The 27,615-nt window shown below is 39.0% G+C and overlaps 1 protein-coding gene across 1 annotated transcript; it reads left to right on the top strand.

Annotated features, from left to right (window-relative positions):
- The first annotated feature begins 578 nt into the window (after positions 1–578).
- LOC132608996 (NF-X1-type zinc finger protein NFXL2) lies at positions 579–26,741 on the top strand. The gene is given in 14 exon segments (XM_060322830.1): positions 579–1,823; positions 1,914–2,027; positions 2,108–2,163; positions 3,096–3,162; positions 22,424–22,516; positions 22,698–22,783; positions 22,866–23,028; positions 23,177–23,347; positions 23,533–23,723; positions 24,005–24,086; positions 25,626–25,832; positions 25,974–26,063; positions 26,142–26,208; positions 26,211–26,741. Coding segments are annotated over 14 exon segments (2,589 nt in total). The 5' UTR covers positions 579–707; the 3' UTR covers positions 26,297–26,741.
- The last annotated feature ends 874 nt before the right edge of the window (positions 26,742–27,615 follow it).

Raw genomic sequence — 27,615 nt, 5'->3', positions numbered from 1 at the left:
AAAGTTTATTGATTTTATCCCTTTTTAACAGAAATTCTTGGCGATCCAATAATAAACTTTTCAAATTCATGAATTTGGGTCTTTCAAGTTAGGAACAAACAAAATTAAATACCAAATAAGAAAAGATAAACAGGACAAAAATTCCCTATGTATTTTTTGGATAAAACAAATTGTCTTGCTGTGGAGGAAAAAAGGGCACGAAATGGAGAGGAATGAATTTGGCAACAAGATGAAGTTAGGGACGACATAAACAGTAAAAGAAAAGTTAGGTCCACATATCCATATAGCTTACGCGCTCAAATGGTGGGTGAGTAGCAGAACACATGCTATGTAAGTATTTTGGGTCCAATAGACACACTCTTATGGTTATTTGAGTATCCAATCGGAAATATCTTTAGTTTGAGTGTCTAAATAAAAAATAACAGAAAAGTTTAGAGGCTGTCTATGTATTTGACCTTTGATTATTCTTAAGAACACATAATACTAATTTTATCCTGATTTTATAAATTAATAAATAATTTAAGATAAATATTTAAAAAAAAATATGGTCAAATAATATGGGACGGATAAAAGAAGAAGAAAGGGACAAATGGCAAGTTTTTCTGTAACAATGAAGTGTTAAGATAAGAAACCAAAAGAGACCAGCGTATAAGTGTCCATCTCAAAACGGAGGAAGATCCAAACTCTCACTTTCCTCAATTCCCAAAATGACCTCCACCGTTGCAGCACCTCTGTCACCGCCATCTTCCGACTCTGATTCCGATTCCTCCTCCTCCCATAACCACCCTCACTCCGACCTTTCTTCCACCATCTTCAATTCCTACCTTCAACATTCCAGCAACCACAACAACCAAAATCACGACCTCATTAAAATCCAAGCTTTTCTCACTTCTTCTCGTTCTGGTGCCCTTTCTTGCCTCATTTGTCTCGAAAGAATCCGTCCTTCTCATCCCACATGGTCTTGTTCCTCTCGTTGTTTCGCCGTCTTCCATCTCCACTGCATTCAATCATGGGCTCTTCAATCTTCCAATATGGCTGCCGCACGCGCCCTCACGCGCGCTGCCACTCCCAACGACACTTCCCTTTTATGGCACTGCCCCAAATGCCGTGTTGACTATTCTAAATCGCAGATCCCTAAGGCGTACTTTTGTTTCTGTGGGAAAGTTCAAGACCCACCTCATGATCCTTGGGTTTTACCTCATTCTTGTGGTGAAATTTGTGGCAGGAATTTGATGTATAATTGTGGACATCATTGTTTGTTGTTGTGTCACCCTGGACCGTGTCCCTCTTGTCCTAAATTGGTGAAATCCAACTGCTTTTGTGGGGCTGTCGAAGATGTTAAACGATGCGGGTTTAAGAATTTCACGTGTAATGGTGTTTGTAAGAAATTGTTGGATTGTGATACTCATAGGTGTAATGAAATTTGCCATGAGGGTGATTGCCCTCCTTGTAAAGCTAAAGGGGTATTTAAGTGTCAATGTGGGAAGATGGAGATGAAAAGAGAGTGTTTTGATAGGGTGTTTAGGTGTGAAAATGAATGTGACAAGTTACTTGGGTGTGGGAGGCATAAGTGTGAGAGAGGTTGTCATGGCGGTGAGTGTGGAGATTGTCCACTTCAAGGGAAAAGGACTTGCCCTTGTGGGAAAAGAGTTTATGAAGGGATTGCTTGTGATGTCGCCGTTTCACTTTGTGGAGCAACATGTGGTAAATTACTGAGATGTGGATTTCATCGGTGCCCTGAAAGGTGCCACAGAGGTCCGTGCATTGAAACTTGTAGGGTCGTCGTCACCAAATCATGTAGGTGTGGGAGTTTTAAGAAACAGGTACTAATATTTAGTTATACTTATTTTGAATAATTTTCATAATTATCTTTCTGTTCCAAGTTTGTAAACAATAAATTGAACTTAGAATAGGTTCCTTGCCACCAAGATATGACATGTGAAAGGAAGTGTCAGAAAATGCGGGACTGTGGAAGACATGCCTGTAAACGCAAATGCTGTGATGGGGATTGCCCACCTTGTTCTGAGGTGTGTTTGGCGGCTCATATTTTTGATAATTTTTCTAATGACTATTATTCCTAATTTGTACTTAATCTATCAAGTGACAGATGTGTGACAGGAAGCTTCGTTGTAGGAACCACAAGTGTAAAGCTCCATGCCACAGGTCTGATATAGTTCTTTCTGTTTCTCTGAGTTGCAATTCCCCGGCATTAAATGGAAGAGAGTTTCCATGCTATTCCTCTTAAAGGAAAAATTATTGTCTTATTGATATATTTGGTGGGTTTCGTACATGAAAGAGTTGTTACCATTTTGTGAAGCTCCATTCCTCATATATACATGTATCAAATAGGTGTACTTGCGGTGTCTCTGATGCATATCTCCGTTTTAGGAACAAAAATCATTACAAATTTTTGAAATGAAAGGATGAATATGATAAATATTAGAAATCATTCACGTGTATTTTGTTAGACATCCATCATATAAGAAGTTTAAGATACTTGGGTGATTTATCACCAAGGGTGTGGTCTAGCGGTTATTAAAATGGCAGGAGAACCATGAGGTTTTCATATTCAAATTCCAGCAAAGGCAAAAAATACTAGGTAATTTCTTCCCCTAACCTTGGTGAGTAGAGTTAATACGGTACCTTTGTTGGTGGAAGGTAGCAGGTACCCGATGGAATAGTCTAGGTGCACGCAAGTTGGCCCAACACCACCGTCATTTTAAAAAAAAAAGATCACTTGGGGTGATTCAATAATTTATCTTGCTGCAATTGAGTCTTCTCAACTCTATGGACGAGAACAACGGGAGGCAGCGCGGGAAAGAACTGAATTTTGGCACCTATGGTTTGTCAATGCTGTTGCCTGCTAAACTAAACACCTGATGATATGTAGGAAAAGTAAAAGTTCATATTTGTTGGTCGCTTGTAATTTAAAGTAGTCTTACTTTAGTGATGATTTGCAAAGAAAAAATCGTATGCTCTAAATAATCCAGTTCTTGTTTTATATTAGATATTTGGATGACTGTGACGGTCCTTGATCTTTTATGCCTGCATCAGTTATTGAACAAAATATAACCAATTTTCTTTGGTTACTGCAGAGGCGCTTGTGCACCCTGCCCGGTAATGGTCACAATTTCATGTTTGTGCGGGGAGACACATTTTGAGGTAGGACTTCTGCTGCTATATGTACATTAATCAGACTCCTTGTTTAAAGTTGTATATTTCCTATAGTGGAAAAGATAGTTGTGTTTACTCTATATCTGTTTCCGTTTTACTGATTAACCAAATAGGAGTGAGAGAGAGTTTGCTGTTGTCCATTCATTAGGACTTTCATTCTGTCTGGTGAATTGTTTTATACTGGAAGTCCTCACCAGTATTATGAGGAGTACTGATCACAAAAAAAAAAAAAGTATCTGATGAGGAGTCAAGGACATATTAAGCTTTCACTTAGAAAACTTTATGCTTTGAACATCTAAAGCATATTAGCTTGGGAGATGAAGAAAGAGCCTAGGAACGAACATTTATCTATGAATAGGTTGTAACTCATGGTGCTTACTTATATTCCTCTTTACCTACACTTGTTTTTATTCCCCTCATTAATTGGATAAGTTGTGGCTCAACCACATATGATATAGCATGATGTGCCTAGTGACTGATGGTGACAGGTGCTCATTATTGGATGTTTCTATGACATGCACCAAAAGCAATATAAAAGCATGACAATTTACCTCTGTAGAAATGAGGACTTCATCAGCCTCCCCATTCTCTCCTCTTTCATCTTGTCAGATGATTTGACATCGCAAGGAAGTTCTTCCAAATATATTGGCCCATTGTTGGAAATGATATACTGAAGACACTTTCACTTCTATTATTAAGGTTCTTTTGAGAAAAAAATCAATCTTAAATTCCTAAATGTTAGGAGTTCCAATCTTAGATCAAATAAAGAAAGATTTAATAGCTAAAATTTTAGTTTATTCCAAAGTCCTAAATAATCGAAAGACGATTGAAGAACAATTTGTCCAATGTGAAATATTTTTTGAAGGGTAAAAAGTTTGATCAACATTTCACATTGGAGCTTCATGCTTTTATAATAGTATACATTATCATATAGCACTTATTAGGAAAAATATACATCCTCATATGGTCACTTTCGGATTTATTTGCATTCTGAATTTATCACTTCGAAATTTGATATTTCAGTGAGTGGTGTAGCTATGTCTATGAAGAAGAAATATAGAACGAGTTCGGATTTGGAAATGTAGCTCGCTTAGGTTCCTCTTAAGCTTGATTCCCCTGGTGACATTTGGCAATGACTAGTCCTTGTTAGTGCTCTCCAGTCATGGAAACTTAATGAATGGAATGCCTTTCAGTTATAGAAACTTAATGAACTGGCACAAATAGTGTAAAATATGTAAGCCTGTGCTCAAAGAATAATTATTTTAATATATATAAAAAGAGATTCTATGTACTGATAAGATAATATTAAAATGAGATTTTATGTATGTTAGATGGTATTCTACACTCTTTGGGAGATCGGATCTTACCTTTAACTAATTTATGATATTGCCATTATTTTTATTTTCCTATTAAAAAAAAAATAATAGCAATATTATAAATTAGTTTAAAGGTAAGATCCAATTTCCCAAAGTGAAGTGAAGATCTTATACTATTAGTGTCTATAATTGATTTATATTGTGCATTACTAATCCGTAGGACCTCATTGATTAGTGTTACAAGATCTCATGCATTGAACCCATGGTTATGGACCCGGATTTTATAGTATGAAATATTTTCATTTCTAAGTGAAATACTCTATATAAGTTTAGACTGCATAAAATAAGGACATTTAGCATGGTCTCAAGCCTCTTTGTGCTGCAAAGAAACCTGGAAGAATTGAAGTAGAAAGGTTTACATACTTTTTCTCTCTTGTGGAATGTGTAAAATACTATCTCTCATTCCGATTGCATTTCCCAAGGGGGGCTTCCGTTAATCTTTCCACTTTATTATATCTAGATAATTTTTCTTCTCGCGGAAGAGAAATCTTTCGAATTACTGGATAGTAGTGAGAGCGTCGATAGATGGTTGTAATCATAGAGAGAAGCTGACACTGGACAGGCAAGCTGAAAAGCGATGTAGAAAATCTCAGTTAGGTATGTGAGCAACTTCAATGAGTATCACCGGGGACTAGAAATCTATGTAGAAGGTGGGGAAGGAAGATTCAAGCTTACATGTATAGGGTATTACCAGAACATTAATACCGAAATTGGATACAACAATAGGTAGAGAGAATTGCAGGGAGGATTCTACATTTTTTTGGGAAAAACGCATTGATCGTCATCTGGCTACTCAGGGGAGATCTTATATTGAAGTTGCAAACAAACCAAAGAGGTCGGTACCGGCGGTAAATACAACTGACGTGCTGGGGAATGTAATCAAGATTAAACAAGATACAAGTAAGATTTTCTCTCCAAATATTTAACTAGTAGCTTCAATGATCTTTCAGTCCTTGCCCGAAGCCAGAGGTGATATAAAGTTGGTTCATGAACCAATGGAAAGTCAATGCGAGACTAGAGTAACTCTGTTTCCTCATAATCAATTCCTATTCGATCTACCCTCTCAACAAGAGGCATTGAGCGTTAAAGCGGGGGAGTAGCTCTGGAATGGGAGAAACCTTTTACTGGAATGGTGGTTTTTGGTGTCTGGCTCAAACATGGAAAAAGCAAAGGTCTTAATCTTGTTGGGTCGATCCAAGAATATACACTTCATGAAAAGTCTACATCTCAAAAAAATGGTCCCAGGCACATTTACCAAGGATTTTCTCTCTCCTACTTTTTAGGATTGCAGAAGCTCACTTTTCCGGCAAGGAATACTGGAATTAGACCTTTTCTTTCAAGCCAACAATAGTCACCCACTGTGTGGCCCGCTCTAAAGAGTCAAGTTTCAATCAGAGTGCTAAATGGTAACAGGACATCCTTCTGGAATGATAATTGGCTGGGGAATGGAGCTTTGAAGGATCTATTCTCTGACATATATGCTTTAGCTCATCACCAACAGAGATCTATAGCTGAAATGTGGTCACCTCAAGGTTGGGAATTGATACTCAGAAGAGACCTGAATGATTGGGAGATAAGTAGAATGGTTGAGTTCTACAAACAACTGGTTGATTTCACAGGAACTCAAAACGGGGATGACACATTGAGATGGCAAGGACATAGTAGTGGAAAATTCAGTGTTAATGCAGCCTATAAAATGATAAACCAACCAACACCTCAAGTCACCAACTGGCCCTGGAAGCATATTTGGAAGACCAAGATACCATGCAAGGTTGCATGCTTCTCATGGTTACTGGCAAAGGAAGCTGTGCTCACACATGAAAATTTAAAGAAGAGGAACTGGACTATGTGCTCAAGATGTTTTCTCTGTGAAAAAGAAGTAGAGACAATTGGTCACTTATTTTTGCACTGCAGGATAACTGATCAGCTATGGAAGATCTTCATTAATCTCAGAGGCATAGCCTGGACAATGCCTAGAAAGATTACTGAAGCTCTCTTTAGTTGGGAGGCAGCTGGAGCTGGAGCAAATGACATAAACAGATGGAAGATGGTCACTGCTTGCATTTGGTGGGCAATTTGGAAAGAAAGGAACTCTAGATGCTTTGAGAACAGCAGCAACACAATGCAGGAGATCAAACTTAACTGTATTAAGCTTTTTTCTTTTTGGTGTAACCAGATCTACCCAGAGGATACTATATCTATCCTAGACTTATTAGGTTCCTGTTAGAACTGTAGACTGGTTTTGCTCTCTTCTGCTCACTTGTAAATATGGTTTCAGTACAACCCATGTACTGTTCTGTGTTTAATACATACAACATGTTACCTTCTCAAAAAAAAAACAATAGTCACCCACTGTGATTATTGCCAAAATCCTTATTTGTTTAGTCATCTTTTTCAGTTCTGATTTGAAAGTAGCATGGAGGAGAACATAATTTATTTCAATGCTGGTTTCAAGTCATTTGACATCACTAGGTGTATATCAGGCAATACCATCTGGTTCGACTGGGTGGAAAGAAGCAGGAACAGGTTGAGAAGGATAACTTTGAGCAAGAAGATCATGGAGTGGTTATGCTTCACCTTCAAGGAAGCTTCAAATGACCAAAAAATGTTGGTGAGGAGATGGAGGACAAAAGGTCAGGTGGCTAACTTCTTTGGTACTAAATGACCAAAAAATGTTGGTGAGGAGATGGAGGACAAAAGGTCAGGTGGCTAACTTCTTTGGTACTAGGAAGTACAATGAACATGGCAGATACATGAGCATTTTGTCCCTCAAAGGTGAAGCAAGATCAGTTATTATTGTACCTGAACTAGCCATCAATGCAGGCTGGAGAGATATAGCTTATAAGATTGAAAGATTCATTAATTTCTCTCCTCAACCAACAGTCAGGCATCCCCCCAAACTGACTAACAAAGATTTTTCGTATGCAAAGGTTGTTGAAGACAGTAAATGGCAACCCCAATCAACAACAAAGGATAGCATAGTTAATGAAGAGGGTATATTGGGAAGATGCATAACTGGTTTCTTTGGGGAAAAGGAACCCCCCACCCTTTCATATATTAGAAGGTGGGCATCTTCCACATGGAAGAAAGCTTTCGGGGTTAATATCTACCAGATGGCTGGACATTTGTTCCTTTTCGAGTTCCCAAATAGGAACATGGCCGAGCAGATTTTACAAGGGGAATGGGTTTGGAAAAATTTCAAGATCAAGCTAGAGTGGTGGAACCCTTTTGTTGGCTGTATACCAGTCCAACAGAAGAAAATTTCGACTTGGATCAGAGCAGTAGGGCTGCCACTCCATTTATGGTCACACGACACATTCAAAGAAATCGGCGACAAGTGTGGAGGGTGGAAGAAGACAGAAGAAGAAATTGAATTGAAAAACCACCTAAAATGGGCTCGAATTGAAGTCGTAGGTGAGGCTCGAGCTCGATGCATACCCAGTGAGGTCACCGTCTCTAAGGGGGGATACAATTTCATAATCCCGATCTGGGATGAGAGAAATACAATATTTGAGAAGATTCCGGCCAAAGAACCGGCTAGGGTTCAGGAAGCTGCTGTAGAGATCATTGATCAAAGAAGAGTACAAGAGCAGGTTCATATCCAGAGGTCCAAAGCCTTGTACGAGGTTATTAACCAAGTCTGCTCTATGACAGCTGTTGACTGGAGAACCTGCAGTCACGTGGGTGTTGCAGAATTTTTGAATGCTGAAGAAGCACGTGAGAGGCAGGTGACCTATTCAGAAAACATTAATAAGCAGTTGGGTCAGTCCAGCAACTTCAGTGGGCTAGATTCGGCCCAAGTCATCTTTAATGACTTAAATTCCCAGCCCAATCTGAAAATAACAAGAGACATTATTTTTGAGGAATTAGCTGCACACAGAACATCGTCTTCAGAAAATCCACAAGGCTTATTACTTACGGCTGAAACAGAGGAGTACATGCATGCAAAGACTCCTAATTTTTTAGGAGTTTTAGAAAGAGAGAAAGAAGCAGACATACAATTGACAAGGGCAGAGGGGGAAAATATGGTGGAAGAGGAGGAGGGGGTTCTTGATTTCCACAAAGAACAGCAGTTGGAAAATCTCGATTCAAGCATTAATGGGGAGTTATGGGATGTGGAAGAGGCCGTACCTATTCTAACAGAGCAGGAAATTCTTGCTATTGACAAGGAGAGAGTTACGACTGTTTGGGTTCACCAACATATTATCAAGCTAGGCAAGATTTTTGGCGCTGACTTCAAGGGACATGAAGAAGAAGCCCGAGAACTTCTTATGCAAATTGATGCGTGCAGGCAAGCTAGAAGGATGGAACCTGCCATGGAAATTGATCACAGGAGTTAAAGAATTTAATTGATTTTGATGTTAAATTCAAAAGCAATGGGAGCAGGAACAAGGGGAAAGGGAAAACATAGTCTAAGTAATGAAGCTCAATCTTGTGTCATGGAATGTAAGGGGATTAAATGATGTGGGGAAAAGAAGGATGGTAAAGAGCCTTATAGATCATTGGAAAGCAGACATTCTTTGTTTTCAGGAAACCAAGCTAGAGGGGAACATTCAAGATTTAGTGAAACAAATTTTGGGGGGAAGATGGGTAAGATATGCTTGCCTCGAAGCAAGTGGTACTAGAGGGGGAATTATTATGCTATGGGATGGTAGAGTTTGGAAGGGGGAGGTTCTACAAACGGGTGTTTACACTTTAACTTGCAAGTTTGAGGCTATGCTTCAGAATTTTAATTGCCATATATCTGGGGTCTATGCTCCAAACTGTACGGTGGAAAGAAGAGGTGTATGGGATGAATTGGGGCTATTAGAGGACTTACGGAGGGGCCTTGGGCAGTTTGTGGTGATTTTACTGTTTGTAGGTTTCTTTCTGAAAAGAGGAATTGTCAGAGGAGATCTTCAGCCATGGTAGAATTATCAGATCTCATAGAAAACTTGGAGCTTATTGATTTACACCTGGAAGGGGGTACTTACACCTGGTTCAGAGGTGATACTCACACCACAGCCTCTAGAATAGACAGGATCTTATTCTCATCTGATTGGAATGATCATTTCAGTAAGATGAAGCAAGCAACTCTTCAAAGGCTGACCTCTGACCATGTTCCTATTGCTCTCTTTTGTGGAGCTTGGGAACACAAAAAATCATATTTCAAGTTCGAAAATTGGTGGCTAAATACTGAAGGTTTTGTTGATAGAATCAGTGCTTGGTGGAATTCTTTTGTGTTCTATGGGAGGCCGGATTACATTTTAGCGTGCAAACTGAAAGCTCTAAAAGGCAAGCTAAAAGAATGGAGTAGAAATGAACAAGGGAACCTGAACATTCAAAGGTCTAAATTGCTAAGTCAAATGGCAAATTTGGACTCATTACTGGATAGCAGAGCATTGACAAAAGAGGAATCAATTAGGAAGGCAGCAATAGTTATGGAGTATGAGGAACTTCTCAAAAATGAGGAACTCGCATGGAGACAAAGATCCAGGACCCTATGGTTGAAAGAAGGGGACAACAATACAAAGTTCTTTCACAATTCAGCCAATGCTCATAAGAGAAACAATTTTATTGACCATCTGGAAGTGCTAGGGGTAACCATTGTGGAGCCTGAAAGAGTTAAGGAGGAGATCATACTATATTATAAGAAGCTCTACACTAAGACAGAGAACTGGAGGCCTGCTGGGAATCTGATTAACTGTCCCTCAATAACAGAATCAGAAAAGAACAATTTACAAGCCAGATTTGAGGAACAAGAAGTGTATAATTGCTTGAAAAAGTGTGCTGCTGATAAAGCTCCTGGCCCTGATGGATACACCATGGGATTCTTTATCAAATTTTGGGAAATCCTGAAACAAGACATCATGGAGGCTTTTCACAGTTTTCATGACCAAGACATGTTTGAGAAGAGCTTTAATGCCTACTTATATTGCATTAATTCCGAAGAAGACAGGGGCAAAAGAACTGAAAGATTTCAGACCTATAAGTTTGATAGGTAGTTTCTATAAGCTTTTGTCTAAGGTACTCACTGAGAGGTTAAAAGAGGTGGTGGATAAGCTTATAGATTCTCAACAGATGGCTTTCATCAGAGGAAGACAAATCATGGATGCTGTATTGATTGCTAATGAAGCAGTAGATTCAAGAATATCACAAAATAAGCCTGGCATTTTGTGTAAGTTGGATTTTGAGAAAGCATATGATCATGTTAACTGGGAGTTTCTACTTAGAATCCTCAGGCAAATGGGTTTTGGGGAGAAGTGGATCAAATGGATCAGGTTCTGTATATCTACTGTGAAATTCTCTGTCCTAGTTAATAGAGCCCCTGAAGGCTTCTTTGATGCTCAAAGAGGAATTAGATAAAGGGATCCCCTATCCCCGTTTCTATTCATTCTAGCTATGGAGGGTTTCAACAACATGATCAAGACGGCAAAAGTCAATGGATGGATCACAGGTTTTGAGGTTTCCACAAACAATGAGAGGAGTTTGGAGGTGACTCATCTCCAATATGCGGATGACACTGATTTTTTGTGATGCACATGAGGAACAACTAAAATATCTGAGAGTAATTCTGGTACTCTTGGAAGGCATCTCAGGGCTTCACATCAACTGGGGGAAAAGCCATATATATCCCATCAATTTAGTCCCTAATATAGAGCTTCTGGCCACAATCTTGGGAGGTGAAGTAGGTTCTTTACCCACTGTCTATCTTGGGATGCCACTGGGTGCTAAATCAAGGTCAAAGAACATTTGAGATGTAGTTCTGGAAAAGTGTGAGAAGAAGTTGTCTAGATGGAAAGCACAATATTTGTCGTTGGGAGGAATGCAGTTCTTGATGCTCTTCCAACATATATGTTATCCTTATTTCCTATCCCCTCAAGTGTAGTCCAAAAGACTAGACAAGCTCAGAAGGTCCTTCTGGCAAGGAAACAAGGAAAAGAAAAGTTATCATTTGGTTAAGTGGAAAGTTCTGATCAGTAGTAAAAAACAAGGTGGTCTTAGTATAAAAAATTTGAAGAATCAAAGTAAGGCTTTAAAATTGAAGTGGCTGTGGAGGTATGCTCAAGACTCACAATCTTTATGGGGAAAAGTGATCAAATTGAAGTATGGGGAGCTCGATTTTTGGGGCTACTAAGGAGGTAAATAAACCATATGGTGTAACTGTCTGGAGATCGATCAGAGCATGGTGGCCTTTTTTAAAGAGCCACTCTGTTATCAGAGTATATAATGGCAACAAAACAATTTTCTGGAAGGATAGGTGGTTGGGAAACAGAAGTTTGGAGGAGCTATTTCCTGATATGTTTGCTCTGGCACAACATCAGTACAAAACAGTGGCTGAAATGTGGTCACCTCAAGGCTGGGAGTTGATCTTAAGAAGAATGTTGAATGACTGGGAAATACATAGACTAGTTGAGCTTTATAAACATTTGGAGTCTTTCCAAGGGCTGAAGGATGGGGTGGACTGTTTGTGGTGGACTGGGCATAACAAGGGGAACTACAAAGTGAGTTTAGGCTATAAGATCATGAACATGACTGAGCCACAAAACTCTAACTGGCCATGGAGACAAATCTAGAAAGTTAAGATACCTCTTAAGGTTGCATGCTTTACATGGTTGCTAGCCAAAGAAGCTGTTTTGACACATGAAAACCTGAGAAAGAGAAGGATTATATTAGTTTCAAATTATTGCTTATGTGGGGAAGCAGCCGAGACAGTAGGGCATCTGTTTTTACATTGCAGAATTACTGATCAGCTATGGAAGATTTTTATCAATCTCAGAGGCATATCTTGGACAATGCCTAGCAAGATTGTTGACACTCTTTCTAGCTGGGAGGAGGCTGGGATTGGGGCCAGGAATAGAAGCTACTGGAGGATCATTCCAGCTTGCATATGGTGGACAATCTGGAAAGAAAGGAATTCCAGATGTTTTGAGGATAGAAGTAGCACTCTACAGAAGATCAAGCAAGTTACAGTTGCTATTTTGTTTTTGGTGTACAAAGAATCACTCTGTAGATGCAGAATCAATCTTAGAAGTTCTTTGACTCATGTTAGGATTTTACTTTCTTAGCTTCTTAGTTTTCTTTTTTCTTTTGTAAAGGGGTTTTCAGTACTACCGAAGTACTGGTCTATAATACAAAGTTGTTACCTGTTCAAAAAAAAAAAAAAATCTTGTTGGGTCAGAGCTTTTGATATTCCTCTACATGACTGGTTGGAAGGTAATTTTTGATCTGTTTGGAATCAATGCGGTGGGATTTGTGGGAATCGACATTGACACGAGGGAGAATGCAGACCTGCTTGGGATTGTATCTGTTTGAGCTGCTATATTGAAATTTTGGTGAATTTGGCAGTAGAGATGGGAGAATGGAGTTGTGATATCTCTATCTTGTTGGATGAGCAAACAAATCTCTCTGGCAGAAAGGTCGACGGAGTTCAGAAACCGAGGGAGATGGGAGGGACTACATTGAGCCTCCCAATTTTTGGTAAGGTCCCGTAAATTGATAGGCACGTGGAGGCCCACGTGGGTGAGACACCTAATTTAGGAGATGATTTAAATCTGGCCAAAGCTTTTGGGCCAAACCTGACCAAAAATAAGTCAAATGAAAGGGAGCTGGTTGGCTCATCTAGTGTGAAAACAATGGACCTGACTTATTATTATATGGGTCCAAAAGCAAGAAATAATAAAAAAGGAAAGAGAAACGGAAGGAGAATAAATACCGGGAGGTAAAAGTCCCAATACATATCCCCCCAATATTCCCTGATCTTCTCAATCGGAGCTCACAATTTCGGGTTAGAGATGGTACATACAACAATCAAAATCATGAAAATAGAGATGAAGAACAACAAAGGAACCTCCTTCTAATTCTACCATCAGTAATTGCTGGCATATTCCCATCTGTGGTAAGCGAAATACACTCTGAGTTCTCTTCCCTCTCTTTTATCAATCATGTTGCTCTTCCATGGCATGACCAAGATGATCAGATGAGACAGAGTCCTACAGTCATTAAAACATCAAAGTGGACTAAATTAGTCCTGGGTTAGGCATGCAACTCATTTGGAGTTATTGTGAATGGATTTGAACATGAAATTTTTGATATGATATTAAGAACAGAACAAAGGAGACAACTTCAGCTCCAAATGAAAAAACAAAAATCAAATGAAGGGGTGAAAAAACAAAAAATGAAACAGGATACAGAAGCGAAAAGACTGGTGTGCAGGGTTAATTATGAAGGGGCAGAAAAAAAAAGGCAACGGGAAGGAAATACCACTCTTTTGCAGGTTGAGAGTTAATATAATCGCCTGGAACATCAGGGTGTTGAACTTTGGGATGGAACATGAGCAGTATTATCAAATCACCAATCAATAAGTGGAAACTAGACATTGTGGCTACAAGAAACTAATTGAAGTATGTAATTAACAAAACTCGATGCAAATTTGGGGAGCAGATGGGCAGGCAGGCAAAACTCAAGGCCAATGGTATTAGAGGCGGGGGTGAATAGTAATTTTGTGAGATAAATGATAATGGAATTGCATTGAAATCCAACAGGGGACTCATTCCATTTCAAATATGTTGGGAGCGTCACAGAAATTTCAATTGGGGCTTAGCTGGGTATATGGTCAACATTAAGCTGGAAAGGGAAGAATTTTGGCATGAACTAGGGGTTGTCAAAGGAATCTGGGCTGATCAGTGGGCGATAGGTGGGGAATTAAATGTATGCAGATTCGAGAGTGAAGAGATGAATTGTGTGAAAAGATCCAGGGCAATGAGGGGATTCTCAGATGTGATCCAAGATCTTTGTCTAGTAGATCTGCCACTAGAGGGGGCTCATTCCACATGGACAAGATGGGAGGAGAGTATCCAGGCATCAACGATACATAAATTTTTGATCTCATCTGAGTGGAATGATACTTTTAGGAAAAGATCAAGCAGTTAGCTCTCTTTAAAGTCAAATCAGATCATATTCCTATTATGTTAGAAGTGAGGATTGAGATTCTAATCCTTCATCCTTTAAATTTGAAAATATGTTTGAATATAGGTAGGTTTATCAAGAGGATTAAGGCCTGGAGGCAGAATTTTTTTTTTTTTTTTTTGTTTGAAACTGGTAAAGTTGTATTCCTCCAAAAAGTGAGTAACCAAAAGAAAGGAAAAAGACTTGCAGGAAACCTAGTAAATCTACAATCTGATTTTGTTTGAGGGACTTCTTTGACAGGGAATAAACTGCTTTTCCCTTAATTGACCCTCAAACCTGCTACAGCTTCAAAAACTATCAACATCAATCTGATATAGCAGATCTGTTCAGCATTTGGTTCACAAAAAATAACAGTGTCATCAGCATACAATAAGTGACAGATCTCCATTTCCTCCCCAGCTCTACCACCAATTTGAAATCCCCTGAACCATCTATTATGTATTGCAATTCTCATCATGCTATCAAATCCTTCCATTTCCAGAATAAAACGGAAAGGAGATAGAGGGTCACCCCGTCTCAAACCCCTCTCAGATGGAAAAACCCCACAGGTTCTCCATTTACAAGAACAGAAAACCTGATAGTTTTAATACAAAACTCAATCCAGCTCAGCCATCTGCTACCAAACCCCATCTGCCTGAGAGTGTTTAATAAGAATTTCCAATTTACATGGTCATAGGCTTTCTGAATATCAAGTTTGCACATAACACCAGGTTCCACTCCCTCCATTCTTGAATCAATACATTCACTAGCTGAAGTTATTAAAAAAAGACCATACAACTTGGAACGAGGAAGAATTGGGGAAGTTTGGAGCAAAGTATTGTAAGACTTACTGTCACTGCAGCAATCCACGGAAGGTGGACCACAATCCTTGGAAGCAAAATAAAAAGCCTTAAGCCTACAAGAGGAGGTCCAACAGATGGCTAAAGCATCAGAAGTGTCTTGGAGAAAAAAGTCAAGGTGTCTATGGCTTAAACGAGATAGAAATACTAATTTTCTTGAGAGGATTGCTAACTCAAACAAGAGATCAAAAGGCATTGATAGACTAAAAGTGGGAGATATAACTGAAGATAAGTATCTCATAAGGAGAGAAAAAGTTTCTACCAACATTAGAAGTTTCTACCAACAGCTGTATATACAAAATGAGACCAGGAGACCAACATCATTTGAGGATGTTGCATCAATCATAGATGAAGAGAGAGATTGGTTGGAAAGACCTTTTGAAAAGGGCTGAAGTTTTAGCAGCCATCACAATAGGTGCTCTTAACAAAGCTCCAGGTCCAGATGGACAAACAATGGCGTTTTTTCAAAATGCAGAGAGGTGATAAAGCAAGACATAATGGGAGCTCTTCAGCACTTTCATCAAACAGGTCATATAGTCGGGTCATGTAATGCTACTTTTATAGCTCTTATCCCCAAAAAGAAAGGAGGGGTAAAAGTGAGGGACTATAGACCAGTTTGATTGGTAGTGGTTTAAAATTGCTTCCAAGATCCTAGCAGAAGGCTAAAGGGTGTAATAGGGAAGTTGATCACCAAAATGCATTCATGAAATCGAGGCAGATTATAGATCTTGCATGGCTAGCTAATGCAGTGTTGGACTGGAAGTTCAAAGGTGAAATTTGGGCAGGTGGTCTTTTATTCAATCTAGACACAAAGAAGGCATACCAGCTAAACTGGTAATACAAGGTCAAAGTTCTCAAGAAAATGAGGTTTAGGGAAGGCTGGATTAGGTGGATTAAATTTATTATAACCATAGTGAAGTACTCTATCTTGATTAATGGTGGCCCTGTTGGTTTCTTCTCACCTTAGAAAGGTCTTAGATAAGGAGATCCCCTATCTCCGTTCTTGTTTATTTTAGCTATGGAGGAACTTAGCAAAATGCTGGAAAAGGCTAATCAATTGCGCTGGACGGAGGGTTTTAGGGTGGGCAATGAAGTTGGGAGCTCTGTTACTATCTTCCATTTGTTCTATGTTGACGACACTTTAATATTTTGTGGAGCTGGATGCACCTGAACTCTTATGATCTTTGAAGATATATCAGATTGCACATGAACATGTCAAAAACTCAAAAAACGCTATTCATGTTAATGGAGTCCCTGAACTGGAGGATCTAGCTGAGTTAATGAGCTGCAATGTGGGGTCATTTCCCACAACTTACCTAGGCCTCCCTTTGGGTGCAAGGCACAAATTACAAGGAATTTGGAGTGGAATAATTGAGAAGTTGAGAGAAACTTGGCTTCTTGGCAGATGCAGTATCAGGCTAACACTCTATAAATAGTGTGTTAGATGGCATTGCAACATACTTCATGTCCCTTAGTCCAATCCAGCTAGTGTGTAAAAGGCTTGACTAAATCAGGAGAGCATTCTTATGGGAAAGCAATAATCAACATCACAAATCCCAACTGGTTAAATGGCCAAGAGTAACACTTCCAAAGGAACATGGAAGATTGGGCATAAAAGACTTGGCACTACAAAACAAGAGTACGTTACTAGATAGGTACTGGAGGTATAATCTGGACAATCTTGGGCTGTGGAAAGCAGTGATTAAAGCAAAAATATGGTGAATTGAGCAACTGGTGCACCAGGCAGATCAGTTCATCTCATGGCACGGGGCCGTGGAAGCACATCTGTAAACTTTGGTTGGAATTCCAACTCAATTCTACTCTCAAGCTAGAAAATAAAGCACACGTATTATTTTGGAGGGGCAATTTAGGAACAGTGGCATTGAAAGATGAATTTCCAAACATATACTCAGTGTCAACTAATCAAGACTCTGATATTCAACAGAGCTGGCAACGTAACTCGTGGGACTTACCACTCAGGAGAAACATTGCTATGGGGGGACTCAAAAGGTGGGACATTCACTGTGAAGAAGGAATACTCAAAACTCTGATCCAACCAGTGTTATCACAAGCAAAAAGCACAAAAAAGCTCTAAGTTTAGTTGGGGCTTTAAGCGCAAAACACAAATAAAGAGTTGACTTTAATGAAAAAAGACACAATGGTGGAAAAATACAAATATATAGATGTTTAGTCCAAGACTTACAATAATAAGCATGAATAACAAAAATATGAGATCAAAGAAATTGAAAAAAATTACGATTAAGTGAAATATCAATTATCTAGTGTCACCTCTTCAAGAAAAGCTCATTGGCAAAGAAAAGTATGTCTTAGAGCCTTGATGATGACACTGAAGTGCCCATAAATCTAGGCGAAGCGCTCAACATGTTCTGCGCCTCGCTTCAGGGTTTAAGCTCGCTTTTGACAATGTTGGATCCAACAAGTAGTTCATAGACAAGTGCTATGGACATTCTCTAAAGTGACTTGTTTCATCTTGATGGCCTTATATGAAGCTTGCCTAACTCCAGACAACCTTAGTACGAGGAGCATTCAGATAGTAAATAGGTGACGTGTCAATTGGAGTCTGAAAGTGTGAGACACCTTTTCCTACATTGTACAGTAGCAAGAGATATGTGGAGTATGTTGTTTTTCTAATTTTTGACTAGCTTGGTTATGCCTAACAATATCAAGGAAGTATATGAAAGCTGGTGTTGATGGAGAGTTGGTATTCCATAAAAAAACTTGGGTAGCGGTGCATGCTACAACGTTTTGGTGCATTTGGAATGAAAGAAATCATGCGCTTAAAGTCAACTCCAAATCATGCGCTTAAAGTCAAGTGCTTGGTTAATTTATTTAGTTCGCTCAATAGCATTGGATCTAGCTGTGATTGCTTTTTGTACAGTGTTTTCTCTTTAGTGGTAGACTAGTTTTTGTAGAAGAGCAGACACTTCCTCTCTTTCATGTAATTTTTGCCTGCATTTTCTTGATGCCTTTTTGATGAGGTCCCTCTTACTGTATAAAAAAATGTAAAATACCTATAGATGAATTTTGTTCAGTTCAGGATAGTGTCTTATTCCTTTTATCTATTTGGTGCAACTTAAGGATCCTTTATGTAAAGAAGATTGAGATCGTTCGCAGAAAACCATCTCTTTTTGTAGGATTTCTTCTTTTTGTATACTTCTTGTAGATGGGCATGTTAATTTTTTTTTGGCCCAAACATTTAATAAAATTTGTTACTTTATCAAAAGAATAAATAAGTGAAATACCCTATAGTATATGAAAGAGTGAAAAGTTTGCTTTTTTTGCTGGAACTTATCCCAAAAGGAATACAGTTGAGTAATGTAAAAGAAATCTAATTTTGGTCTCGTGTTTATCTCACTTGATCACTTGTTGTACTCGCTGCTGAGGTTCATTTTGATCTGGGAAAGAGGCCCTAAGATTGCTACCTGCAAGGTGGGGAAATACCAGAATCTGGTTCCTGTATATGCTCTCTCTGTTCTCCTCCATCTAGCTGGCTGTTCACTACAATTGAAAAAATTGATGACCGAGTTTATTAGGTTCTTGTTGATCTTCCTTCTCAACTCTAGAATATATTTCATTCACATTTAAACCAATATGGTATATCAATAAAATAGGCAACTGAACAAATGTTTCTCTAGTAAACATGTAATTTAGGAGTTCTCTCTACTTGATCAAAAATAAAAAATAAAAAATTAGGAGTTCTTAGTACAGAGACATTGTGTTGGGAGATTTGGAGTACTCTGAGAGGTGCGATTTTGGATATTATAGGAGTATAAAGGTTGAGGAGGTTAAGGGTGATGTTCATAGGATACACAGGGGAAGAGGGATTGGACCTGACGAGATTCTTGGGGAATTTTGGAAGAGTGCAGGCAGGGCAGGCTTGGAGTGGCTGACTGGGTTGTTTAATGTCATTTTCGAGACAACAAAGATGCCCGAAGAATGGAGGTGGAGTACAATGATTCCTTTGTACAAGAACAAGGGCGACATTCAAAGCTGCAACAACTATAGAGGTATCAAGCTGCTAAACCACACTATGAAAGTGTCGGAAAGGGTGGTGGAGATGAGGGTGAGGAGAGGCGTGTCTATTTCAGAGAACCAGTTCGGATTCATGCCGAGGCGCTCTACTACAGAAGCCATTCATATTGTTAGGAGATTGGTGGAGCAGTATAGGGAGCGCAAGAGGGACTTGCACATGGTATTCATCGACCTAGAAAAGGCTTACGACAAAATGCCAAGAGAGGTTCTATGGAGATGCTTGGAGGCTAAAGGTGTACCTGTGGTGTGCATTAAAGCGATCAAGGACATTTATGATGGAGCCAAGACCAGGGTAATGACAACAGGAGGAGACTTGGAGCACTTCTCAGTTCTCATGGGTTTGCATCAAGGATTAGCTTTTAGCCCCTTTTTATTTGCCTTGGTGATGGATGGATTGACACGACAAATTCAAGGTAAGGTGTCATGGTGCATGTTGTTCGCGGATGACATAGTCTTGATTGACGAGACTCGCATCGGAGTTAAAGCTAAGCTAGAGGGTTGGAGACAGACGCTGGAGTTTAAAGGATTCAAGTTGGAGTAGGATCAAGAAAGATTACTTGGAGTGCAGGTTCAGTGGCGTATCACATGAGGCTGATGTGGAAGTGAGGCTTGGTCCCAAGTCATCTAAAAGAAAGTAAGTTTCAAGTGTCTTGAGTCTATTATACAAGGAAATGGGGATATCGACGGTGATGTCACACATAGTATTGGCGCAGGGTGGATGGAATGGAGGCTCGCTTCCGGAGTGCTGTGTGACAAGAAAGTGCCACAAAAACTTAAAGGCAAGTGCTATAAAGTGGTGATTAGACAGACTTTGTTGTACGGGGCGGAGTGTTGGCTAGCCAAGAACTCTCACGTTCAGAGGATGAAAGTTGCGAAAATGAGAATGTTGCGGTGGATGTATGGGCACACTAGGAGAGATAGGATTAGGAATGAAGATATCCGGGACAAGGTGAGAGTGGCATCAGTAGAGGACAAGATGCCGGAAGCGAGGGTGAGATGGTTTGGGCATGTGAAGAGGAGAGACACAGATGCCCCAGAGCAGAGATGTGAGAGGTTGGCTATAGACGGTTTCAGGAGAGGTAGAGGTAGGATAAAGAAGTATTGGGGAGAGATGATTAGACAGGCCATGGTGTAGTTTCAACTTACCGAGGACATGACCTTAGATAGGAGGTTGTGGAGGATTCAGATTAGGATAGAAGGCTAGTAGGTAGTCTCGCTTATTCTTTCGTACTAGTATTCGTAGTTTTGCTCTATCGTTTATTGCCCTTTGATTTCTGCTTATATTTATTGGGTCTTGTCTTTCCAAACTGTTTTAGCATGACTTTCTCGCTTTTGTTATTTCTCATTTTCATATTGCTTTGATATGCCTGTCCTTATCTGACTTTTTTTGTCTTGTTTTCTTTTGAGCCGAGGGTCTTTCGGAAACAGCCTCCCTATCTTCCAAGGTGGGGGTAAGGTCTGCATACACTTTACCCTCCCCAGATCCCACACTGTGGGATTCCATTGGGTATGTTGTTGTTGTTGAGTTCTCTTTAGTATTCTTTTGGTTTTTTTAGCTTTTGGTTTTTTTAGCTGTACGTTTTGATCTCTCTCTCTATCTTTCTCTCTGTGACGTTGCTACTCTGAATTAGCACGCCTGCATGTAATTGTCATCAATAAAATTTTTAAGTTGCCTATTAAAAAAGAACAGAAAACTTAGGTGATATCTGATATGGTCTTGACTATATTTAAAAATGGGGAAAAGGGTCAAATATACCCCTCTACTATAGTTTAATAGTTAAATGTACCCTCCCGTTAGTTAAAGTAGATAAATATACCCCTTCCGTTAGTCAAAGTAGATAAATATATCCCTTCTGCTAAGAAAGCACACAAATATACCCCTTAGTCGACAGAATCCCCAATTCCACCATTAATTACCCGATTTAACTTAAAATAACCTATGCCCAACCCGCCCCGCCCCGCAAATTAAATTCTTTCCCCCCAAATATACCCACCACCACTACAACCGACCCAACACAACAACCCCACCACTTCCACCACCACAACCAGTAAATTCTTTATAACCATCCTTAACCACAACCCCAATTGTTTTGTGCCTGAAACTTCAAGAGATTGTTGGTTTTTAGTTTTTAATTTTAGATTGGAGGATCGTTGTATGGAAAGGAGGCTTGTGGCAGGGATTTTCTAGCCTTTTTGAGCCTAAAGCTTTCATTTTTATTAATTTTAATGTTGCTAGCTACCTGGATATGTGATACAATGATACTTGAAGAAATTTATCTCAGTTTGCTCTAAGGCCAAAGCTCTCTGTTGGATAGTTAAGTATTTTATAAAGGGTGAAATATTATAATAATCATGTTTGACTGATGACAATCATGCTTTTTCTAGTATTTTGCATATGATATTCAATGTTGTATTAATGATTTAATGTATTTACTGAGATCGAATGATCTTTTTTGTTTTGTTCAGTGATGTCCTTAAAAGAAAGGAGCTCTCTCTTTTCTCCAGCCTTCTTTTTATTTTATGGTTAAGGAGGGCTATGAAGAATTTACTGGTTGTGGTGGTGGTGGTTGTGTTGGGTCGGTTGTAGTGGTGGTGGGTATATTTGGGTGGAAAGAATTTAATTTGCGGGTCGGGGCGAGTCGGGCATGGGTTTTTTAAGTTAAATCGGATAATTAATGGTGGAATTGGGGATTCTGTCAACTGAGGGGTATATTTGTGTACTTTCTTAACGGAAGGGGTATATTTATCTACTTTGACTAACGGAGGGTATATTTAACTATTAAACTAAAGTAGAGGGTTATATTTGACCCTTTTCCCTTAAAAATGCTTGGGAAAAAAAGAAGTATAAACGTTGTGTATATTTTATGATGCTTAGTGTATCTACCTGTAAAAGAAAAAACCAAAGGAAAGAAGGCCTTGGAGGACCAACTAGAAATGCTAGTTCAGTACTTATAAATATGGTGCTGATATCATAAATCCATTTTTGAAGATTCTTGCTGAAGTGTTTCTGCTAATATTGTTCGCTTTTGTCAGGTTCCTTGTGGTGCAGAAGCTGAACAAAAACCTCCAAAATGTCGTAAATTATGCCGTGTAGGTCGTTTATGCAGGCATGCTTCTAATTGCAAGGTTGTATTCGTTGCACGTGCTACTTACCATGTATTTGGTGATCATATGGACATCCTTAGATCGTCCTTCTATGAATATTATTAGCAGAAGTATCACTTGATGGCTCAATCTTAATCCAACGTCTAGCATGAAATAAAATACTGTTTAACGTGGAAGCTAACATGTGCACTTATTTCTTTAGCCACATAGGTGTCACTATGGAGCTTGCCCACCATGTCGTTTACTTTGTGATGAAGAATATCCTTGTGGGCACAAGTGTGAATTGAGGTTTGCCTTTATTACATTTCTGGATATCTACTAATGTATACTGGTTCATTCGCTGAATCTTTACTTCGTTGATTGTAAGCAGGTGCCATGGCCCTACACTTCCTCCTCTTCCAGAGTTCACTTTGAAACCAAAGAAAAGGAGACCGAACAATCAAACTGAACGTACTCCTGGTTCACCATGCCCCCCATGTCCACAACTTGTTTGGAGGTCTTGTTTGGGTAATCATGTAGGAGCAGAAAGAATGGTGAGAATCATATTATCCTCAACTCATGGACAATACTTCCATTTACCTTTTGTTCATTCTTTTCAGGAGCTATTTATTCTTTAGTTTCTGTCAAAAGCTTCATATTTACTTGCCAACAAGAATTTATGTGAGCTCTTTCTCGTTTCAGATGGTCTGCTCAGACAGGACAATATTTTCGTGTGACAATTTGTGTGGAAATCCCCTTCCTTGTGGAAATCACTACTGCACTAAAGTTTGCCATACCTTGGTTACTAGTACTTCAAACTTTGATAGTAGGAGAGCTGAATCCTGTGAAAAGTGTACTCTTCCTTGCCAACAGGTATAATTAACTTTTATATCCATCTCATCTGTTGGTCTACTAGGTTTTTCTTTTGGGGCATAATTCAACAATCAATACTTTCCATGACATGTTTGGTGGCTGTATCAGTTTGATGGTTGCACTCCTTTATTAGTTGGCTTTGTGATTCGGAGATTAACTGTTTACTTTTATTGATCCTTATTTAGGAACGGAAACCTACTTGTCCTCATCCGTGTCCCTTGCGTTGTCATCCTCGAGAATGTCCCGCTTGCAAAGCACTGATAAAGCGTTCATGTCACTGCGGTTCCATGGTTCATGTCTTTGAGTGCATATACTACAACAGCTTGTCAGCAAAAGAGCAGCTGACCGTTCGGTCCTGTGGAGGACCATGCCATAGGTAGTTCATTGAACTTGGCTCGCTTTTCCATCAAATCTAGGATAAACAAAAGCTATTATTTCAAGGTTTTATAGGTAGCCTATATGTCTTTTTTATAGCACCAAAAGCAAAAGAGGTATGCACCTTGATAGCTAGAGAGGCTATTAGGCTTTTCAACTTCTTTGCGCAACCCCCTTCCCCTTTAGGCTTTTAAAAAGTTGAATTATTTGCATTTACAATGCTTTTGAAACTTCCTAACTTACCTCGATGAACCTTTGTTTGGTTGGATGTCAAATGTGCAGAAAATTACCCAATTGTACGCACCTCTGCCCTGAAACATGTCATCCTGGTGAATGTCCATCTCCTGATCAATGCTCCAAGAAGGTAATTGATTGATGTACTCTCACTGCGTTGTTTTGTTGACCTAATTATATTGGTCTGTTATTACTTAATCCGAATTGCAAAGAGCTTATGTTCTTAGCATCTTGTTTTAAATCAAACATAATCATTCATAAGGCCGTATTTATTATTGAAGGAGGAAATCTATCCCCCACCAAAGTGAATATCCTTTCAATCTTTTTTACTTTTAATTGCGAAGGAGTCGGGGGGGGGGGGGGGGGGGGGGCATTTTACTGGTTCAGGTGGTACAATACCCAGTCTGATATCCATTCACTTCCAGGCAAGACCTCTATTGAGCAGATTTGGCTGATAACCTCCTCCCCCCCCAACCAAAAAAAAAAAAGGCAGAGAAAACCTCCTTTCCCTGCTCGGAGCATGTGACAATGGGGCAAGAAGAGTGCAAATGAGTATAACTTAGGGTGATCAAAGCATTATATATACATACACACACTGAAACGTGTGATGGGTAAGTCTATGTCTGTGTGCATGCACACATGAAATAGAGCAAGGACAAACAGAAAACAAGATCAAGAAATGTCTTTTCCTGTTTGGTCCATAAAAGTGTAATTTCCATGATGCCTCCAAACAAGGAAACATCATTTGCGTTTTCAATTCCTTTTACTTGCTTTTCTAGCCCAAGGAAGGATTTAACTTCATTATTGCCCGTACATAATGTTTTTCCTTCCACTACTTTCTTTGCCACGCTATCCTATCAAAGCAATCATACATTTGGGATTTGATGGGCTTCACTTGATGTCATTAAGCATTGCACTAACTGGTGTTTTCAAGGAAAAGCATCTCTATGAAGCTGCATGAAGGCCAGTTGTCTGATGGTTTTCCATCAGCTACTTTTTATTTATGTCAATTATCTACTGAAATTTTAGGACCACAAAAGAAAGAAAGTTCCATTCTGATTGTCAGTGAGAAAGGAAAAAGTTGGGTGAAAGAAAAGAAAAGAGAAAACCAGTTGTCTGATGGCTTTCCATCAGCTACTTTTTCTTTATGTCAATTATCTACTGAAATTTTAGGACCACAAAAGAAAGAAAGTTCCATTCTGATTGTCAGTGAGAAAGGAAAATTGGGTGAAAGAAAAGAAGAGAAAAAGATGCAACTTCTGTGAGATTAGACTATTTCAGAAATAAAAAAAAAGGGTTTTAGCTTCTGTGAGCTCATCCAATATACAACTAAGGTCCATCCCAGAAAGTTGAACAGGAAATTTTCTCCCAAGCCAGGTAACTCTTTCTATGAGCGCTCTTAACCCAGATAACTCTTTGTATAAGCGCTCTTAACCCAGATAACTATTTAATGCAAAATGTAAAATCAATTCTCTTTTTTTTATTGATGGCATACAGTTTGAGTTCATAGTTGATGAGCCGAGAAAAGCCAACCCTATATCCCAGAAATAGTTTCAGTTATTTAGTTTACAGAATCACTTTTTTCAATCCTGTTTACATGTCCTATCCCCACTATTTTATGATGAAGCATGCCCTATCTACAGTTAATTTTTAATGACTCTTTTATTAGGTTACTGTTCGCTGTGGATGCCAAACTTTGAAAAAAGAGTTGCAATGTAAGGATGTCCAAGCAGCCTATCGAAGTAGTGGTACTGATCCCAAAGATGTATTTAGAAACCAATATGGACTTGGCCTCCTTCCTTGCAATTCAGATTGCAGGAGCAAAGCGAAAGCTGCTGAGGCAGAGTTGCTACAGCGTAAATCAAAAGCTCCTGAGGTAAGCCCTTATAGTTTTTTTAAAATGCATGTCGCATCTTTTATACAGGTTTTCTGGAGTTCAACATGAGGGTTACTCCTCTTGCCTTTGTGTTGAATAGTTTATTGATCCAAAACGTCCCCACTATTTGCTCTTGTTCAGGAAAAAGAACCAGAAACAAAAGATCATGTGACGAAGCAAAGACGGAAACGAGGACGAGTGCTCGAAGACAAGAAAACTTTGACACTGGAGGTTTGTCTTAGAATTAATGATGCATCCGTTCTCCTTTCGAAACTTCAAATGCTTAACTCAGTTATTTTAACTTGACAGAGAATTGTTGCTGGCATCAGGAGATTTCTTCTTTTTGTTATCATCATAATAGCTCTAATTGCTTCAGTATATTTGGTTATAAAACCCTACTATGGCTCTCCGAACGGATGAATGAAGCCGAAATACAACGACAAAGAAGATATGCACGAACATAGTTTGTCAGGATCAACTTCATACACAAATGTTTAGTCTTGGCTGATTTTCCTGGAGAGGAAGCCTTCTTTATTCATTTTGGATTTTAGTTCATATATGTAGAATAGCTTACAGGACATGCCCTGAGAGAAGCTTGGAGGAGTGGTGTGACCAAGTTTTCTTTTTCCCTTAGAAGAATGAATCAGAATTACAGTTTGTTATAGTTACTTATACAAAATAAAACAATGCATGCATCCTCATAGTAGATATTAGGATGACATGTCAAAAGTAGATTATTAGAGAACAAAGCACTAGCTGGCCTCTTGATTTATAGAAATACTTGGGAAAAGGGCGCTCTTCATAGACGCACATTTATTTAGTTCAGATGTTGGGACTTTGTCCTCTCTGTTTGTGATAATGATGCTACTATTTTACTTTCTACCATTTACTACTGCTGGGCTTACTTGCTGTTGGAGTTCGTTTTTCATCATTTTCACATTTCTTTTTTAGTTGTAAGACGAATAGTATTACGCTTAAACGGTCTGGCATTGGCATTGCATAATAATTCGCTGTTTGCTAGGGAAAAAAGGTGACAGTAACATGAAATTGAAAAGCACGTTTTTTTTTTTTGGTTTATATCTATATATTATTAAAAGCAGGAAAGTCTAGCCTAGGATTAGGCCAAGTGGAATAAGTATATCTTGACATGTGTACAATTTTAGGACAAAAAGCCAACTCTAATAACTAAATTTTAAAAAGGGAAAATGGTTAAATATACCTTTCTACTTTAGTTTATTAGTTAAATTTATCCTCCGTTAGTCAAAGTAATCAAATATACCGCTCTGTTAGCTAAAATATACACATATATCCTTTGAATGGATGGAAATTCCAAATCAGCCAAAATTATTCAATTTCAATTAAAATTACTCGACCCGTCTCTTATAACCCGACCCGTGACCCCATTTCCTCTCCCTCATTGTTGCTTGCTCCATAGCCATCATTGCCGGCGAGCTCGTGACATCGGAGCTTCGGCGAGTGTCGTGGAACATTGTTTTTTATTCCAGTGTCGTGGGACAAGAACAGTATTTCGATAAGATTTCAGATATACCAATAGCTTAGGGTCTGCTGCAGTAGCATTCCATACCTAAATGACATATAACACACCAATAAGGAAAATAATCTACAGTTAGAACCGTATACAAACAGAGGTCAATGGCAGTAGCTAGATCAAAACAAGTCAGATGTCGAATACATGAGAAATCAATACTATGCTATCCAAGAATGCAAAAAAACCTGCATCAGATCATGCAAAGGCTGGTTCCAGTCCTGAGGAGAACGAAAA

The sequence above is a fragment of the Lycium barbarum genome, chromosome 9, assembly GCF_019175385.1.
Source record: "Lycium barbarum isolate Lr01 chromosome 9, ASM1917538v2, whole genome shotgun sequence".
NCBI lineage: Eukaryota > Viridiplantae > Streptophyta > Magnoliopsida > Solanales > Solanaceae > Lycium > Lycium barbarum.
This window is presented reverse-complemented; position numbering and strand designations above follow the sequence as displayed.